The 18,704-nt window shown below is 37.7% G+C and overlaps 1 protein-coding gene across 1 annotated transcript in view; it reads right to left on the reverse strand.

Moving 5' to 3' along the window:
- Positions 1 to 18,704, reverse strand: part of ADAM7 (ADAM metallopeptidase domain 7) — a 54,027-nt gene that overhangs the window by 9,169 nt on the left and 26,154 nt on the right. Inside the window, exons 9-20 of the mRNA XM_051832130.2 lie at positions 18,283 to 18,452; positions 17,186 to 17,270; positions 14,425 to 14,555; positions 12,454 to 12,628; positions 11,067 to 11,156; positions 9,659 to 9,854; positions 9,123 to 9,225; positions 8,033 to 8,219; positions 4,689 to 4,769; positions 2,031 to 2,109; positions 1,479 to 1,584; positions 1,028 to 1,124 (exon numbers count right to left, since the gene is read on the reverse strand). Of these exons, the coding sequence (XP_051688090.2) occupies positions 1,028 to 1,124; positions 1,479 to 1,584; positions 2,031 to 2,109; positions 4,689 to 4,769; positions 8,033 to 8,219; positions 9,123 to 9,225; positions 9,659 to 9,854; positions 11,067 to 11,156; positions 12,454 to 12,628; positions 14,425 to 14,555; positions 17,186 to 17,270; positions 18,283 to 18,452 (1,500 nt within the window). The remainder of the gene's footprint in view (positions 1 to 1,027; positions 1,125 to 1,478; positions 1,585 to 2,030; positions 2,110 to 4,688; positions 4,770 to 8,032; positions 8,220 to 9,122; positions 9,226 to 9,658; positions 9,855 to 11,066; positions 11,157 to 12,453; positions 12,629 to 14,424; positions 14,556 to 17,185; positions 17,271 to 18,282; positions 18,453 to 18,704) is intronic.

Here is an 18,704-nt window from a genome sequence, read left to right on the forward strand (position 1 = left end):
ATAGCAGCCATTTGGGGGGTGAACCAATGCAAGGAAGACCTTTCTCTCTCTCACTGTCTTAACTCTGCCTGTCAAAAAAAAAAAAAAAAAAAAAGTATTGGTTGATAGCTTTTATTTGCTGCAATGGCTTCATGTAGGTATATATTAGAGAAATACTGCCCTTGTTACTTATGTTGGAGACTGTCCCTCCACCCAATTTTCTGGTAAAGTTAGACAAAATTAGTCTTATTTTGTCATTAAATGTTCAATAGGCTTCACCAGTTAAGTCACATGGGCCTGTTTTCTTTGTGGAATGGTTTGCGTTACAAATTCAATTTCATTATTAAATAAGGCTAAATTTGGTTATTTTCATCTTTCAGAAAGTATTTTTATTTCATTACACTGTCAAATATTTCTAAGTAATGATCTGTTATAATATCTTCTGATTATTAATTTAATCCATGGTGCATCTCCAGTCATCTTTTTGATCCCTCATGTAGATAATCTGTGCTGACTCAGTTTTCTTTTTTCTATTTACTTTGGTGGAAAGTTTATTCAACATGTGAAATACATCTTGGTTTCTGTTATTTTTCATGTTTATTTCATCGGTGACCTATCTGATACTTATTTCTTCCTGTGCTCTGGGTTTCATTTGCTTTCTCTAGTTTCTTAAAGTGAAAGCTGAGGTTACTGATCCAACACTTTTCTTCTTTCCTAACAAACATCTAGTGCTGTTTTTTTCTTGTATCTTTAAGACTTTGTTTTATAACCAGATATGGTTTACATTTTTCCAATAGTACACAGATCATATTTTGTTTAACTAATATAGTTTGCTCTGAAATAATGTCTTAGCAATGTCTTGGGGGTTTCTTGAGTTCTGTTTTCTTCCCTTTCCTCTTATGTTGGTTGAAACTTTCATGTGTGTGGAACCCTGTTAAATCACTCACCTGCATCACCCCACCCACTGAGTTTAAGGTTAGTTCCACTTTAAACACACACATTCACAACGATTTTTATCCAATTAAATTTTGCAAGTCAAATTTCTTACATGTAGGGGATGGATATCTGGCAAGATTGGGTCAATCCTTTGCTGTTCTTCACCAAAGTAGCCTTTATTCTCTACTCCCAGTGTGTCTCTAGGTGGGCTGGCAGGAAGAAATGAAAAGTGACATGAACTATCATGTACCACCATGGTAAAAACCAAATCATCTACAGGATTTTTAAATATCAATGCTCAAGTTTTGCCTTATAACCCTTAAGTTAACAATGCCTTGAGTACTTATTAGCAGTATATTTTTGGTAAAATCCTTAGGTGATTCCAACATGCAGTGGTTAGCAGTCACTGAGATCAAATTTGATATTAACAAGTGTATAAAATCTTAATTTACTAGGCTTCTTACCCAGCCTTCAGTAAAAGACTTATACTTTTTCTCATTCTCTACAAAGCTTACATTTTCTTTGTAATGATTCCATTCAACACTTAGAAAATGCAGACATACCTCTGAACTTGCTTCAACTTAATACATTTTTGGTATTTAATAAATAATGTAACAACCCCAACACCAATAATAACCAAGACAAGCACAGCAACCATTATGGAGATACCTGCAATGGTAAAACACACGAGCTTTAGCCAGGGCATTGATTTTATCCTAGTGAATACGAACACTTGATGGAGCTACTACAGTCTTAATTCCCACCCCTTCACTTTTTGAATTAAAACAAAAGGCCAAAACATTATATAAGTTATCAGAGGTATCAGTGATTGACATTCAACCTAACATTCCATTATGTTTAAGGGAAGCACAATCAAAAAGGGGAAGTTTTAGTTGTCAGTTATTAACTAACTATGGAAAAGGCATCGTATTCTGGGTTCCCAGATTTAGCCTGAAAATTATACACTGCAGTGAAGTCAATTGCATCTTCAAACACACAATATAAAAATTAAAAAGACCATACACATATGTAGCAGACTAGAAAACAACAAAAATAAACTTTGTCACTGGTTACGCTTTTGTTATATATACACTACTACGTTCTAGGAGGCTCACTGGTAAGATTTAAGTTTTCTTCCCAGTCTGGAAGTAATTGTTCTTCCTCACATGTACACTGGGGTTCACCACCATTCACCTGGAAGAACAAACAATCATACAGTTGAATCAAATGACTGAAAAAACTTTGTTTTGCACCTCACCTTGCTTAGCGCTATTTCTACATGAAGTATGTGTGTGCATGCCCACACACACATTTTATAATTGATGAATTTCATACCAAAATTGCTGTTGCACAAAAATCAGCAAACAACATTCAAGAAGCAATCACCTTTAAAGAATGAATTGGTGACAACTGAGCACCAAAAAGGAAACCTGTTAAAGTGAAATGAACACTAGGAGAAATGGTGACTAGATCAGCCCTCACCCTGACTGTTGATGAGCAACTTAATATGTTATCCCTCTTAGTATTTTTTTTGTTTGTTCTACTTAATGCTTTTGGTTGAATACTGTAATCAATACACAATTATTCTTAAGTGCTGAAACTTAAATGAAAGTGATTGCTGTTAAATATAAGAGTGGGAATAAGAGAGGGAAGAGATGTGCAATTCGGGACATGCTCAAGCTGACTTACCTCAAACGGTAGAGTTAGAAACATACCAGGGGATTCCAATTCAATCCCATCGAGGTGGCATGTACCAATGCCATCTCACTAGTCCCAGTGATCAATTTCTGTTCACAATTGATCATAATGATAGGACTAAGAACCAAAGGGATCACATAAACAAAACTAGTGTCTGCAAATACTAGCTGATAGAATAAAAAAGGGAGAGAACGATCCAACATGGGAAGTGAGATACACAGCAGACCCATAGAATGGCAGATGTCCTAAACAGCACTCTGGACTCAGAATCAGCCCTTAAGGCATGCGGATCCAGCTGAAATGCCCATGAGAGTATTTCAGGCATGGAAAGCCAAGACACTCTGGGGGAAAAAAAAAAAAACCCTAAATGAAAGATCTCCATGAGTGAGATCCCAGTGGAAAGAACGGGTCATCAAAGAAGGAGCTACCTTTCTCTGAAGTGAGGAGAGAACTTCCACTTTGACTATGACCTTGTCTAAATATGATCAGAGTCGGTGAACTCAGGGGGCTTCCATAGCCTTGGCAGCTCATGACAAGAGCCTAGGGTGATTACTGATGCCATAAACAAGAGTGTCAATTTGTTAAGTCAACAACAGGAGTCACTGTGCACTTACTCCTCATGTAGGATCTTTGTCCTTAGTGTGCTGTACATTGAGATTTAATGCTATAACTAGTACTCAAACAGTATTTTTCACTTTATGTTTCCGTGTGGGAGCAAACTGTTGAAATCTTTTTAATGTATGCTAAACTGATCTTCTGTATATAAAGAGAATCGAAAATGAATCATGATGTGAATGGAAGGAGAGAGGGAGTGGGAAAGGGGAGGGTTGCGGGTGGGAGGGACATTATGGGGGGGGAGCCATTGTAATCCATAAGCTGTACTTTGGAAATTTATATTCATTAAATAAAAGTTAAAAAAATGAAAATAAATAAATAAATAAATATGTCTTTTTGAGTTTTCAGAAAAAAAAAAAGAATGGATTTGAGCAAGAGTGAAGACAAATCAACAGAACACCATGATTCACCTTCTACAAATGGATTCACAGCGTTAAATAAAAAGGCTTTGCCAGAATTGGACATATTATAACCCCAGTACAGACTCTAAGCTTAGCAGTAATGAGATATCATTGACTGGGAATAAAAGTGGTAGCCCAATGTTTAGCTTATCAAAGAGCAGGGTGTAAAGGTTAGGGGCACAGACTCTGTAGTTGGCTTCCTGTGTTTAGAGCATTTCTGCTTTTCTATGAAAACATATGTGCCTGATTCATTCTATAAAACTCGGCATAGGAATTGTATTCACCTCATAAGTATTTTTTAAAAGCACATGAGGGTACTTCAAAGGGTTTACGTAAAGTAGAATGAAAAGATTGATTTATTTCATGTTAGTGCAAAAGATCTTGAAATCCATAATATGAATTCTCATGAACTTTTTAAAAACACCCTAACATGCATGGATTTCAAAATTTTTGTACCAAAACAAAGATCTGTTAATTCCACTTTCCACACACTTTTTGAGGTACCTTTGTGTGACTATCTAAATATAGACACAGATACACAAAAATCTATATATGTATTACTTCAAAGAATATCTGATATATATGACTCTATATAAATTGTTGATTAAGCAGATTTAGGAAAGTTGATACCCACAAACACTTCCAGTAATTGCTTATATTGAACAGTGTTAATAGTCAAAAAATAAATATTTTTTATGTTTTTTTTCTCAAAAGCTTTAGGCTAATGTTGACATTTGTATAACAAGTGAAAATTGTGATAAGTTTACCTTTAAAACAGGCTTAAAGTTCATAATTTACTTAAAACTCAATAATTCACTGAATTTCTAGATTATTAATAGAGTAATAAACCATTTACTTGCAATGCTGACAATATACATTTGATAACTAGTTTTTCTGTTTAGATCATTTTTACTAATAACTCAAGAAAAAATGGATACCAAATGTACATTTGGTTTCAAACATCAGCATGCATACCTATACACACACAGCCTTATGAATAAATTTCTATGCAAATTAGTGGCTGGTAACACATTAATTCAAAAAGTAAGCAAATCTTACAGGATTTTCATTGCAATGAGAAGGACAATTGGTGGAATTATAGACGTCCTCAGTTTTTACACATTCACCATTGCTGCACACCTATAAATGAAAAAGCAGATATGAATTATAATGACCTATGATATGTGAAAATGTAATTTCATGTACATACATGTGAAATTATACATTCTAATTCACATGATTTCACCACAACTTATGTGGTTTTTATTTTGAAACTCCACATGTGGAGTCTTCTGTGGATAGAGAAACTCTCCATAATTTTTTGATTAATAAGTATGCACGAACATTAATATATATAAATTTATTAATTAAAATGTTCACATCCCTACTAATTCTTAGGATATTAATCTATTAAAGATACAACAGTACAATTTTATTTCTTATTTCTAGTATTTTTAAAAATTTGCTATGAGAATCATCTAAGCTTTTGAAACCATACATGCTAGTAGGACATTTATTAACATCAATTAATCTTCTTATTTGTGTTTAATACTATTGTTTTTAATTTTTCCTTTAAAACGGTAAATTTTACTATCAAAATACTGTTTTTGTGACTTTGGGTTTTTCCTGGTTAATATTTGCTCATTTATTTTTTGCCATCAACTCAAAGTTTAAATTCAGAGATCTTAATCCATTCATATTTACTTTGATAAGTGATATGTTTAAAGCTACAACTTCCATATGATTAGATCTTTTGTAATGTTAGTCTTTTAGCCTATTTTTTGCTTTAATTATCACTTTTATTTTGGAATAATTTTTTTAAAGATTTATTTCTTTATTTGGAAGTCAGAGTTACACAGTGAGAAAGAGAGAGAGGTCTTCCATCCAGTAGTTCCCTCCCCCATTGGTCACAACAGTCAGAGCTGTGCCTATCCAAAGCCAGGAGCTCCTTCCAGGTCTCCCACATGGGTGCAGGGCCCCAAGGATTTGGGCCACCTTCTTCTGCTTTCCCAGGCCATGGCAGAGAGCTGGATCAGAAGGGGAGCAGCTGGGGGCTTTACCTGCTACGCCACAGTGACGGCCCCGCGATTATTTTTTCTAAGTTGAATGCTATACATACTATTATCTACACACTTACCTAGTTTACATTAATTATTTGAACCTAAAGAGTTCTATGTAAGAAAAAATTTTACATGAAGAATTAAGGATAAGACACTTAGCATGCTTTTACTTCTTTCCCCTTCCTGTGAATTCTAATCTTTTGTAATAAATTTAGATTTTATGAAATTATATTACTATTTGCTAAGTATTTTAAAAATTCTTATAATAAATGCATTGCTAATAAATTCAACTCAATAGTTTCATATTGTTGCCTCTAATCATTTCTAATTGTGATTGAGATTGAGTATCTTATATTTCTTCTATTTAGAAATTAAGTCTTTCCATTTTTCCCCCAAGTATGCTGCTGAGCCCGTCCATACCTGAAATGAACTGCCAATTGTTTGGTACTTTGTTGAAAATCTATATTTTCTAGCTTTTTGTTAGTCTATATGTGTTAATTTTCCCAAATTAAAGTTTATCATTATTTTGATATTCATTTAATCATTTTAATGGAATGAAAGATAAATATATGGACTTATAATATAATTCTCCTTTAAATCATTCAATTCTAGTTTTTGCATTCTGACCTTTTTTTTTTTCCAATTTATTTCTCTTATATAATTGCCATTGTAATATTAGTGGGTGGTGGTATAGAGAAATGGGGAGAAACTTTTTGATTTTAAACAGCTGAATTTTGAATAATACAGTATGTTTTTTTTTTTTGTTTTTTTTTTTTTTTTGACAGGCAGAGTGGACAGTGAGAGAGAGAGACAGAGAGAAAGGTCTTCCTTTGCCGTTGGTTCACCCTCCAATGGCCGCCGCGGCCAGCGCGCTGCGGCCGGCGCACCGCGCTGATCCGATGGCAGGAGCCAGGAGCCAGGTGCTTTTCCTGGTCTCCCATGGGGTGCAGGGCCCAAGCACCTGGGCCATCCTCCACTGCACTCCCTGGCCACAGCAGAGGGCTGGCCTGGAAGAGGGGCAACCGGGACAGAATCCGGCGCCCCGACCGGGACTAGAACCCGGTGTGCCGGCGCCGCTAGGCGGAGGATTAGCCTAGTGAGCCGCGGCGCCGGCCCTACAGTATGTTTTTCATGTACCCTTGATGAACTGCATGTTGTTTAACATACATGTCACAACATTTCATCATAGCATGATAAACCCTTTCAAATTTGGCCTCTTTCTCTCTGTTCCACTTCATCTTCTGCCGTTTTGCCCAAATCTCTAGTGATACTGACTTGTCAATTATCCAGACGGGCCACATACTTTTTACCTTTGCATATTATACAGGTATTTCTTCCTTAAATATTCTCTGCAACCCAGTGTTCACTGTAGCATGAGTCACACCAGCCAAGATATAGAATCAACCAAAGTAGCTTAGGTAATGAGTACAGAACTACAGATAGAAAGAATTAACTTCTAATGTCGTATAGTACAGCTGGGTGACTATCATTAATAATTGAATGTATATCTCAGCATAGTTAAAGAGAATTTTGAAAGCTATCAACACAAAAATAAATGAGGTGATAGATATGCGAATTACTCTGGAGCCTCACTATATACAGTTATCAAACTATAACACTAATCCATATTGTATACATACATGTATAATATGTATCAATTAAAGCAAATTTAAAATTAGGAAACAATTTTTCTCAGTGTTGAAAATGTTGTTCGTCAAGTCAAAGCCAAAATGTCACTCATTTAAAATATTATCCATATTCTGGGGGAAAAAAGCAACCAATTATTCATTTGGACCCTGAACATACTTGTTATAGCATAACAATAGTTTAATTGAATGTGTGGAATTCTCAAGTACTCTCATATTTAAATCAGATGTTTCTGGCATTGTAATAGGCCCCGTGGTGTATTGTCAGGAAATATTGTTGGGTGAAGAAAATAAGTTAAGAATGCATGTCTACTTTATAGGAACATTAACTGGAAAAAGTCATGCTAATAATCTCATTAAATAACTACAACATGCTAATTAAGCAAATTGTTAATAATTATATCATTTGATACAAATAAAATTAAACAAAAGGAATACTTACTACAGTGTTATCGCCACTCTGCTCTTTGATTAAGCAACTTGTCAAGGTTCTTCCTGCTTTTTCATTTATAGTCCCCTCTGGATCCAATTATCAGAACCAGTGATTTTTTTTTTTTTTTTAATTTTTTTGACAGCAGAGTGGACAGTGAGAGAGAGAGAGACAGAGAGAAAGGTCTTCCTTTTTGCCTTTGGCAGAACCAGTGATTTTTCAAGTGGCTAAACCAAGAATTTTCTTAAAGGGTTCCTTTCAACTTACCATTCCATCTCCGCATTTTGTCCCAGGAAAAACCAGGCCAACATCTTTAGAATCATAGTATAAGAACATGCTTTTGCATTCCACAGTGTCATTCTGCTTTGCATCCTTAAGGTGATAGATCTTGTCTTCCCCAATGAGATTGGAATGATGTCCTCCCATACAGTATATCTTTCCACATTTGATGTTTCTGAGGAAAGGAAGGCATTTCAGACTTGAGACCGGAACCATGCCTTTAGAGATTAGATTTGTCAGCAGGTTAAATGGGCAGAACAAGCAGAGAAAACCCTGAACACTTAAAGTTCTGACCCTGGGAACACAGATGAGTAGGTAAAGAGTATAAAAAGATAAACATTGCTTTTTGGTTTCTTTGTGATTCTCATAGGTAACATATCCTCACAAGTTTACAGAGGATATTCCTTTTTTGCAATCTGAATTAGCATAGCTTTAACTGAGAGACACACCAAGATTTTCTTCACATGCTTCCATGCAGAGTGCCTCAGTTGGTTCTGACAACAACTGGCCAGGTTGCTATTGTTCCAACCCCCGTTTTACAGGGTAGGCGGTCACTGAAAGCAGGGGAAGTTAAGTGACTGTCAATGTCCACCCTGTCTGTAGAATTGACCATAGGTTTTTGTCGTGGTTGTTTTCAGTCCAAAGCCTGTCCTGCATGTAAAAAGGCTTGCAGAATGTCAGTAACAACCTTGAAAACAGGGCTGTGCTGTTGTATTTTTAGATCAGATCTAACTTTCAAATTCTCCCTCTCACCCAATATCAGTTTCTACTTTACTTGTAATGACTTCACTTTTTTATTTCCCGCTTTCTCTTCCTGTTTTCAATGTATTCCCCCACCCCCTCTTCTGGTACCATTCTTTTCCTCCTTTTCCAAGCTTCTTAAGCCCCCCCCCCCCCACCTCACATTTCCTGTTGGCATTCCATGACTCTCACTGGAGAAATGCAGTAAATAAATTCCAGTCAACCTCGTCAGGGTTGTGTGCACTCTCCCTCCCTGCATTCTCTATGAAATGAGGTGTGCAGCTGTTGGAACTGGAGCCCTTCTGATTTTGCAAAAACATTATTAAAGGGCACTTACTTCTCTTCACAGGGAACTAATCTGTTGTCCTCTCTTTTGCAGTATCCAAATTTATTTCCTTTTTTATTCATCTTGTAGCATATGTCAACACTCTCTTTTGCTCCTGGGGTGCAAAGTGGTACAAGTAAGAGAATGAAAGTATAACTATCACAAATCACAAAAGACCTTATTTTTCTGATACTTTTGAACTTTCAGTATCAGGCCAAATCAGAGTGGTGAGGCACAGTGGCATAAATACAGAACTTAAAAACCAGCCTATTATGTCAGGAGGATATTTTAGATAGAGGATATGGAGTAGAGATACTAGATATTAAAAAAGAGAAATATACATTAGTTCTCATACTCATCCTGACGTAGCCAATTACTACAGAGGTAAGATCAACAGATGTTAGAGGTAACATCCAGAGAAATTCTAGATAATATCTTGGGACATTACCACAGGGAATATTGGCTCCAATCTTGCTCCAAATTCTTTCAGCAAAATAATAAATACAGATTGATATCTTTATTAGTCATTCACTCCTATTGTCTCTTACCATGATCAAATAATTCAGAACACTGTTCACCCCGAGTGGGACATTTCCCCATGAAGCAGTAGCCTTCTTGGTTCTTACAAGGAAATCCATTGACTTGGTATTGGTCCTTAGGACATTCAGGGGAGTGGCCACTGCACACTTCAGGTAAATCACATTCATCTTTTGCTGGTCTGCACACAGATCCTGCTGTTTTCAACTGTTAACATTAAACAGATGGAAGCTTGGACACATTTAGGTTAGTTTCCCTAAGTAGGCAAAAAGGTGACCCATTTATTTTTTCTTAAAAAAGGCTTTAAAGATGAATCATTTTTGATTTCACTGAGAATTATTATTTGTAAATACCTTGATTTTTAGAACAAAATTGCAGTTTTGAGATTTGGAATTAGAACAGCCTAAAGTAAAATTAGAATGGATAAAACAGATAAAATAAATGAGAACACCTGCCATGTTATCTTATTTTTATCTCTTGCTTTAGTCCATGCCTTCCTCACCACAACCAGGCTAGTAAGTGCTTATGAGGAATCTCCATTTCCAAGAAATCAAATGTACCTCCTTATGAACTGGAAAAATACTGACTTATTGCTGGAGATAATTGATTGCCATATTGTACCATTCAGCCTTTGAACAAACATCTACTCTCATTTCTGGAGAGATCTGGAGATTCATGATACATTAGTTCACAATCAAGGTAGGTAAAAGTAGTATCAGCCGGCGCCATGGCTCAATAGGCTAATCCTCTACCTTGCAGCGCCGGCACACCGGGTTCTAGTCCCGGTCGGGCGCCGGATTCTGTCCCGGTTGCCCCTCTTCCAGGCCAGCTCTCTGCTGTGGCCAGGGAGTGCAGTGGAGGATGGCCCAGGTGCTTGGGCCCTGCACCCCATGGGAGACCAGGAAAAGCACCTGGATCCTGGCTCCTGCCATCAGATCAGCGCGGTGCGCCGGCTGCAGCGGCGGCCATTGGAGGGTGAACCAACGGCAAAGGAAGACCTTTCTCTCTCTGTCTCTCTCTCACTGTCCACTCTGCCTGTCAAAAAAAAAAAAAAAAAAGTAGTATCAATAAACCTTTGCATTAAGTTGTTTAGATTTCTTGTCATCTTCCTGAGGAATATTTCTCCACCCATAAGCCATTTCACTGGCATTGGAACACCAGTCTTCCTTATTAACTAAGGCTAACTACGTTGGTAATGATTGAAAAAGGAGAAACAACAGTGTTGTTCATATAACTTTACTCCAAAAATATCATATTCTGCTTATCCTAATGCTCAGAAGTTGCAGCATGTCAAAAAGGTAATGTTGGGCATTTGGAAGCCTGATTTCATTCAGGGTCATCCCTTGGCCAGACAACTCTTTGATCCTACATATACTTAAACTGAGAACAAACATTCCCTCTCCCAGTTAAGAATCTTACCTGACAAGATGCACAACACTCTCCTTCTGCACATGTATATCCTTGTTTCAAAATACATTTGTGAGCTTCACAGCAAGGATTAGTGCACTCCTAGCAATAATCAGAAATTAAAGATCAGAAATTGGTTGGGCTTTGGCTCCTGTTTGAAGTTAATTAGTTTTGCTTTTCTACATTCTTTGAGTGAAATACAAATGTGTGATCCTAGGAGGTGATAATTAGATAAAGATAACTATTTGGAGCTGGTGTTTGCGATTTTTACTGTGTTTCCTTCCTTCATGACTGTTGAATATTCCACAGCTAGTGCATCTAATTGGCAAAATCAGAAAATCTATAATTTATGGTCTTTCTGCTGATGACTTCCATTCCCTAAATGTCCTTCCCTATACCCAAGTTGATGTGGGTTAATACAACTTCTGTGTTTTTCTCAAGATGCCAAGTAGTCCAGCCTGACCTTATAAGACATCAAAGTAACAGAAGGATGATCACTTGGGCTTTCTCTAATCCAATAAAATTAAAAATATAAAGAAACTTCTCTGCATTCAGTCAGATAAACATTGAGTTGAAACTGTAAAATCATTCCAAAGAAACACACCATAAGTAAGTCTCTTCATATTTAATCAGAGACATCTGAAGAGTAGTTCTTAATGATCACTGGTCAGGTCATTGTCCCGACTATGAATATGGAGTCTCTTAATTATGGCCTGTGAGATCTCTTTTGAACTGTACCAGGTCTTGTGCATAGATACCGAAATTGCAGTCCTTAGGCCAACAGCAGCAGAAGACTTGAAGGTTGGTGGGAACATAGAGCCTCAGCCATTTTCAGGAAATCAGACCCCACATTTAACAATGGCCCCTGGTGGTTTATATGCATTGTTAATTTGGGTAGTAGCTGTCTAGAACACATGGTTATTTGATGCATTTCTGAAAGAAATAACTTCTATGTTGGGGAGAACAACACATGAGAGCTCCTTTAATTTTTTTTTCCTCAAAGATGTTTTATAAATGTTTCAGGACTAAGATTACAACAAATATGTGAAAGGGTTTGAAAGTTTGTGGTCTAATAAAAAGTTTCTCCTAATGGGAACTGTCCAACTGTGATATAAAAGCTGGCTGTATAACATCGTTAGTAAAACTCAGTTGACTATTAAGATTTTGTAGAACAGATTCCTCTGTGCACAGGAGATCAGATAATGACACCTGTGGGCAATTCTCACAAAATGAGCCAATTATATAAACCAGGCAAATATGATGTTGCTAACCTCAATTCATGACTTGCTAAGGAGCCTTGAAATGAATCTGCACCAAGAGATAGAAAAGCACAGGATTTTTAATAGCTATATCCCTGCCTGAACATCAGCTTTATAAAGACAGCATCATTTGTAAGTACCTGAACAAGGCCACAGTCACACTCTTCTCCCTCATCCACTTTCTTGTTTCCACAGTAAGGGATATCATATGGTTTGTCAGGAAGCGGACTATTGAGCATACACGTTGGTTTGTAATCCTTCAGGTATTGCTGGTATTGGATTTGGCTACATTTACTGAATTTAAATGCAGGGATGCTAGAAATAGGGGAAGAGAAACAGATTAATCCTATCAATGCAGAGTGGTGCAGTTTCTATGAAAGTTCTATGTATAAAGATTTTAAAAAGCACAAATATAAATATTCAGTGTTAGAGCAAATCTATAGTATTTGAAATATTCTCAAAACACAGTTAATACATACAATTTCAGCAATGCAGCCACCACCAATACTTCCTGAAGCCCACAATTTAGACTGGCTCCCTGAACTTACAGTTCTCTTCTCCCTTTTAACTTGAAGTAAGCCATATAATTGTTTATCATCCTTGCAAGGTTATAAACTTCCTAAAGCAAGGACTATGTCATGTTCAATTAAGAATCAACCACTAGCTAACACAGTGCTAGAAATACATAGTTCATTATAAAGGTGTTTTTTTTTTTAAACAAACTACCTCATAATATCATATACTTTTTAAAGAATGTGACATATTTCTTTTGACACTAAAATATACCTTCTTTCTATCTTCCTTTTGTTTTGACCCCATTGACATTATTATTGATGCTATGATTGAATAAGAAGGATTTTTAGGATCTTGATTCTATTAGAAGGGGATGGTAGGACTCTAAAAATATTACTAATGATATAGCTGATTAGATATTACTAAGTTTCTACTCTATTCCAGTTACTACATTCATTTTATCAATATGTGGAAGCATGAATCATCACTAACATACACTGTTCTTCATATATACCATGCATTAGGTGCATTGGCCATGAAGGGATTCAAATTGGTGCAAAACTTAGGACCAGAACACATGAAAACTCACAGGAGTATTGATGAATGCATGCATATTATTGATTCTTTAACTATTTATGAATTATCTATCACAATGAGTACTTGGAAAGGTTGCCTGAGGCTTTTCTAGACAGAGAAAGTTCTCTGACATCAAGGAGCTTATATTCTAGTGGAAAAGCAAAATATTAAGCTAACTATGTAAAGCATAGAATCTGCTAAGGAAAACAAAAGGAGAGAGGGTAGAAAATGACAAGGTACATGTGTGACAGAGCAGAATTAAAAATTTGGATCAAGTAATCGGGAAAGACTTTGCTTAAAATGATATTTGAGTACAAGTGTGAGGGAGGAAGTTGCAGCTTATAGCAAAGATGACACACAAGGCATACAGTCTATTCCTTTTGGAAGCACCTTGGTGGAGATTAACACTAATGGATTGTTGTGTACTTTTGCAATTACCCAATTGGAGTTTTAGAATTTGTCTTACTGGGGCCAGTATTGTGGCTAGCAGGTAAAGCCAGTGTCTGCAATACCTGCATCCTGTATCAGTTCCAGTTCATGTCCTAGCTACTCTATTTCTGATCCAGCTCCCTAATGGCCTGAGAAAAACAGTGAAAAATGGCCCAATTGTGTGGGTCCCTGCCACCCATGTGGGGATGTGGATGAAGCTCTTGGCTCCCGACTTTGTCCTGGCTCAGCCGTGGCCATTGCAACCACTTGGGGAGTGAACCAGCAAATGGAAGTTTCTCTCCTTCTCGCTCCCTTCCCTCCCCCACCCTGTTACTCATTCAAATAAATAGATTTTAAATAAATTAAATAGATCTTAAAGAAATCTTTAAAAAATTCTTTCACTATATCACTGCAAAGGGACACATATAACAGTTGTTAAGATTTGGCCTCATAAGAAAAACTCCTTTCTCTACCAGGTTTTGTAGCAGACCTTCCAGGGAATTATGCTGGATAACATTATATTCCTACAATAATGAAGTTTAACCAAAATCCACTCATATAATACTTAGATGTATTCTCTATATGAGCCTCACCTTCCACTACTATCCATCACACATTTTCCCAATGGGCAGGTACACGGAAATGCATCATGGTCCATCCCAAGATTATGCCCCAACTGATGTGCCATCCTGTTTGCAACTATATTCAGGTCAGGTAAGAGATCCTGGTTAAAATAAAATGCATGTTAGAAATTTCTAAAAAAGAGAGCATACTCTAGTAGGTAGTTTTTTAACTATTGCTCAAAATAGTTAATTAGTATCCATTTGAGAGATCATCTAAATTACCTCCCTCCTCGACATGTCAGTGTTTAAATTATATAGTGAAGTCAGCAAAATGACATTTTAAATACTTAAAGCTCCACAATTTTGAAATACTTTTTTAATTTTTTTTTGACAGGCAGAGTAGACAGTGAGAGAGAGAGACAGAGAGAAAGGTCTTCCTTTGCCGTTGGTTCACCCTCCAATGGCCACCGTGGCCGGCACGCTGCGGCCGGCGCACCGCGCTGATCCGATGGCAGGAGCCAGGTACTTCTCCTGGTCTCCCATGGGGTGCAGGGCCCAAGTACTTGGGCCATCCTCCACTGCACTCCCTGGCCACAGCAGAGAGCTGGCCTGGAAGAGGGGCAACAGGGACAGAATCCGGCGCCCCGACCGGGACTTGAACCTGGTGTGCCGGCGCCGCAAGGCGGAGGATTAGCCTAGTGAGCCGCGGCGCTGGCCTGACATACTTTTTTAAGGTGTAGTAATAATCATTGTTGGATTCTACAGATTTATTTAAAAAAAAAGATTTATTTATTTGAAAGACAGAGTTTACAGAGAGAGGGAGAGACAGAGAGGTTGGTCTTTCATTCGCTTATTCACTCCCAAAATGGCCAGAGCTGGGCCAGTCTGAGGCCAGGAGCCCAAGCACTTGAACCATCTTCCACTACTCTCCCAGGCACATTAGTAAGGAACTGGGTCAGAAATGGAGCAGCTGGGTCTCAAACCAGTGTCCATAGGGGATCTGGCTTTGCGGCCGGCACATTGCGCTGATCCGAAGGCAGGAGCCAGGTGCTTCTCCTGGTCTCCCATGGGGTGCAGGGCCCAAGTACTTGGGCCATCCTCTACTGCACTCCCTGGCCACAGCAGAGAGCTGGCCTGGAAGAGGGGCAACCGGGACAGAATCTGGCACCCCACTGGGCCTAGAACCCGGTGTGCCGGCGCCACAAGGCAGAGGATTAGCCTAGTGAGCTGTGGCGCTGGCGGTTGTTATCTTGGTGCACAGTTAGATTTCATGTTTTTATCTCTACATGTCTAAAAATTTCCAAAAAAGAGTAGGATACTATGTTGCTATATAGTAATAAAAAAAGCCTCTTAATTTTGTTACTCTACACAATTTATATGAAGTTTAAAATGTGTCATGGACCTGTTATAGTACTATAAGTGAAGTAGTGGCAGCCTGTATCATATTAGATTGCTTCTGTTGTACTAAATTCAGTTTTTAGGTTACTAAAACACCATAGGCAGGGGCTGGTGTTGTGGCGTGGTGGGCTAAACACCACCTGTGATGTCAGCATCCCACATGGGCATCAGTTTTTGTCTTAGCTGTTCTACTCCCAATCCCACACCCTGATAATGGCCTGAGAAAACATTAGAAGATGGTTCACATGTTTGGGCTCCTGCCACTCACATAGGAGGTCCAGATGAAGCTCCGGGCTTCAGCATAGCCCAGCCCTGGCCATTGCTGCCACCTGGGGATTGGACCAGTGGATGGAAGATCTCTCTTTTTCTCTCCTTTTCTGTAACTCTTTCCAATAAATAAATAAATCTTTTAAAAGTGCAGGCAAAACAAATGGCATAATAATTTCTATAAAATAATTATGTAGTCATTTCAGTAAGTACTAGCTTCTAAGTTTGTGGTCTTAAAAGTGAACTGGGCATAGTCACAACTAGGAAACAAATACGAACCATCAGGTTTTCAGTAATTTCTCAGGATTACTTGGACAGCATTTAACAGAAATTTAATGACTTGGAAGGGGTTAAATAAGGGGATTCAACAGTTCATAGATTTATTCTTTCTTAAAATGAATTAGAAGCCTGTCTTGATTTGATATATTAAGTATTTTACGTACTTCTTTTTGTCAGCACAAGAACAATTATCGTCATTTACTTAATAAGCTATCAAGTTTTATGTTCATTACTGTCCTTACAGTAATGAATGAAAAATGAAAAAAAATAACTTTTTTTAAAAAAAGATTTTATTTATTTATTTGGGAGGTAGAGTTACAAAGAGAGGGAGAGACGGAGAGAAAGGTCTTCCATCCACTGATTCACTCCCCAAATGGCCGCAACAGTCAGAACTGGGCCGATCCAAAGCTGGGAGCTTCTTCTGGGTCTCCCATCTAGGAGTAAGGGAGCTGGGTTGTAAGAGGAGAACCCAGGACATGAACCGACACCTGTGTGGGAAGCTGGTGCTGCAGGCAGAGGTTTAGTCTACTTTGCCACAGTGCAGGCCCCAATAAATACATTTATTAAATAAGAGAACTTGCTACTTGTATTTTGATCTGTAACCGATTTTTTTTAAACTCTGGAAAGCACTGGCTTACCTTCATTAGTCATCTATGGTTTTTTGAAAACGTTTATTTTCTCATTCGATAAAAGAAATGTATGTGTTGTCATGACATGTCTATGTGGGAATACATGACAAAATATACATGTGTCTGTTTCAATGCAGCATGTACCATTATGGAAATTTAAATCAAACTTTTCAAGTTTGTAATATAACAAATAAATAAATGGATAAAATACAACCTACCTTAATTACACTGGAGGAAGAATAGGGCAGGCACATACCCTTTGGATAAGAAATTCCTTGGGCATTAGTGTAGAGCCACTTCCCACTATAAGCAAGATACAAACACACTCTTTAATCTAAGTTACTAGTTTTACTAACACAGAGATCAAAGTACAGTGAACTACCTACAACCATGCTAATTCCTTGGCATCTGGAAGTAGCTTTTTGTTTATGGAGTCCTGGAATCAAGGAAGAAATTAGTGCTATTGAGCTTATTTTAAACTTCTGATATACTAGAGACACTGAACAAACCAATGCAATCTTAAATTGAAATTGTCAAAAGCAAAAAATAAGATTAGAGTCCCATTTTACTTGACTCTAGTCTATTCTGCACTCAGCTCTGGATAGGAGCACTTAAAAAAAAATAAGCAGGCTAGTTAAATTACAAGCATTCAGAGGAAAAATGCAATGCAGTGAATGGACTTAATTGTATGATCAACTTTTAAGACTTTAAAGTGGAGCAGGCATTGTGGTGTAGCAGGTAAAGCCGCCATCTGTGATGCTGGCATCCCATAGGGACACTGGCTCGAGTCCTGGCTGCTCCACTTCTGGTCCAGCTCCCTGTCAGTGTGCCTGTGAAAGCAGCAGCAGATGGCCCAAGTACTGAGCTCCAGTACTGATGTGAGAAGAAGCTCCCGGTTCTTGGCTTTGGCCTGGCCCAGCCTCAATCTTTGTAGTCATTTTGGGAGTGAAACAGCAGATAAGTAGGAAGAGGAAGAGATAGAAACTTTTATCTCCCTCTATGTAACTCTGCCTTTCAAATAAATAATAAAAAAATCTCAGGGGCTGGGAAAAGCAGCAAATGATGAAACAAGTGTCTGTGCCCTTGCCACTGACATGGGAGACCTGGATGAAGCTTCAGTCTGGCCCAATGCTTGCTGTTACGGCCATGTAGGCAGTGAACCAGGTGATGCAAGATGGATCTCTTGCTCTCTCACTCTCTTTGTAACTCATATTTCAAATAAATACATTTTTTAAAAAAAAGATTCTGTTGCTGTCATTTGTTTTCTTTTTAAATATCCAGTTAAGCCATGCAGGGAACAAGCGTGGTCACATACCTGAGTAATATACCATGATCAAAATTCTTCCTTTTTTTAAGGGTTGTTTCTTGCCAAGCTGAAAAACGTAATAAGGTGGTTCTTATATTTGAATCCGGTTCTATTTTATCTCCTTTTGTCCATATTTCAAGGCCAACCAATGTCACATGGATCTTCAAGGTTTTATAAATCTGTTTGAAGAAGAAGTCATTTTTCACAGTGTCAAGCCACCCCCACAGAAAAGGATCTGCAGGTTCCCTGTGCTGCCCAAGCCCTCCATTCCTTCTACTCAACTTGGATAGGTAGATGAGGGCCAGAGCTGCTGAGTGTTCATAGAGAAAGTAGGCTGATTTTTATTTTACATGCTTTTGAGTTATTGTTAAAATACTAATCAGAATTAGTTTTAAAAACAAAAAAATATTATAAAAGGATAATAAATATTG

Source organism: Oryctolagus cuniculus, chromosome 2 (assembly GCF_964237555.1).
Source record: "Oryctolagus cuniculus chromosome 2, mOryCun1.1, whole genome shotgun sequence".
Lineage (NCBI taxonomy): Eukaryota > Metazoa > Chordata > Mammalia > Lagomorpha > Leporidae > Oryctolagus > Oryctolagus cuniculus.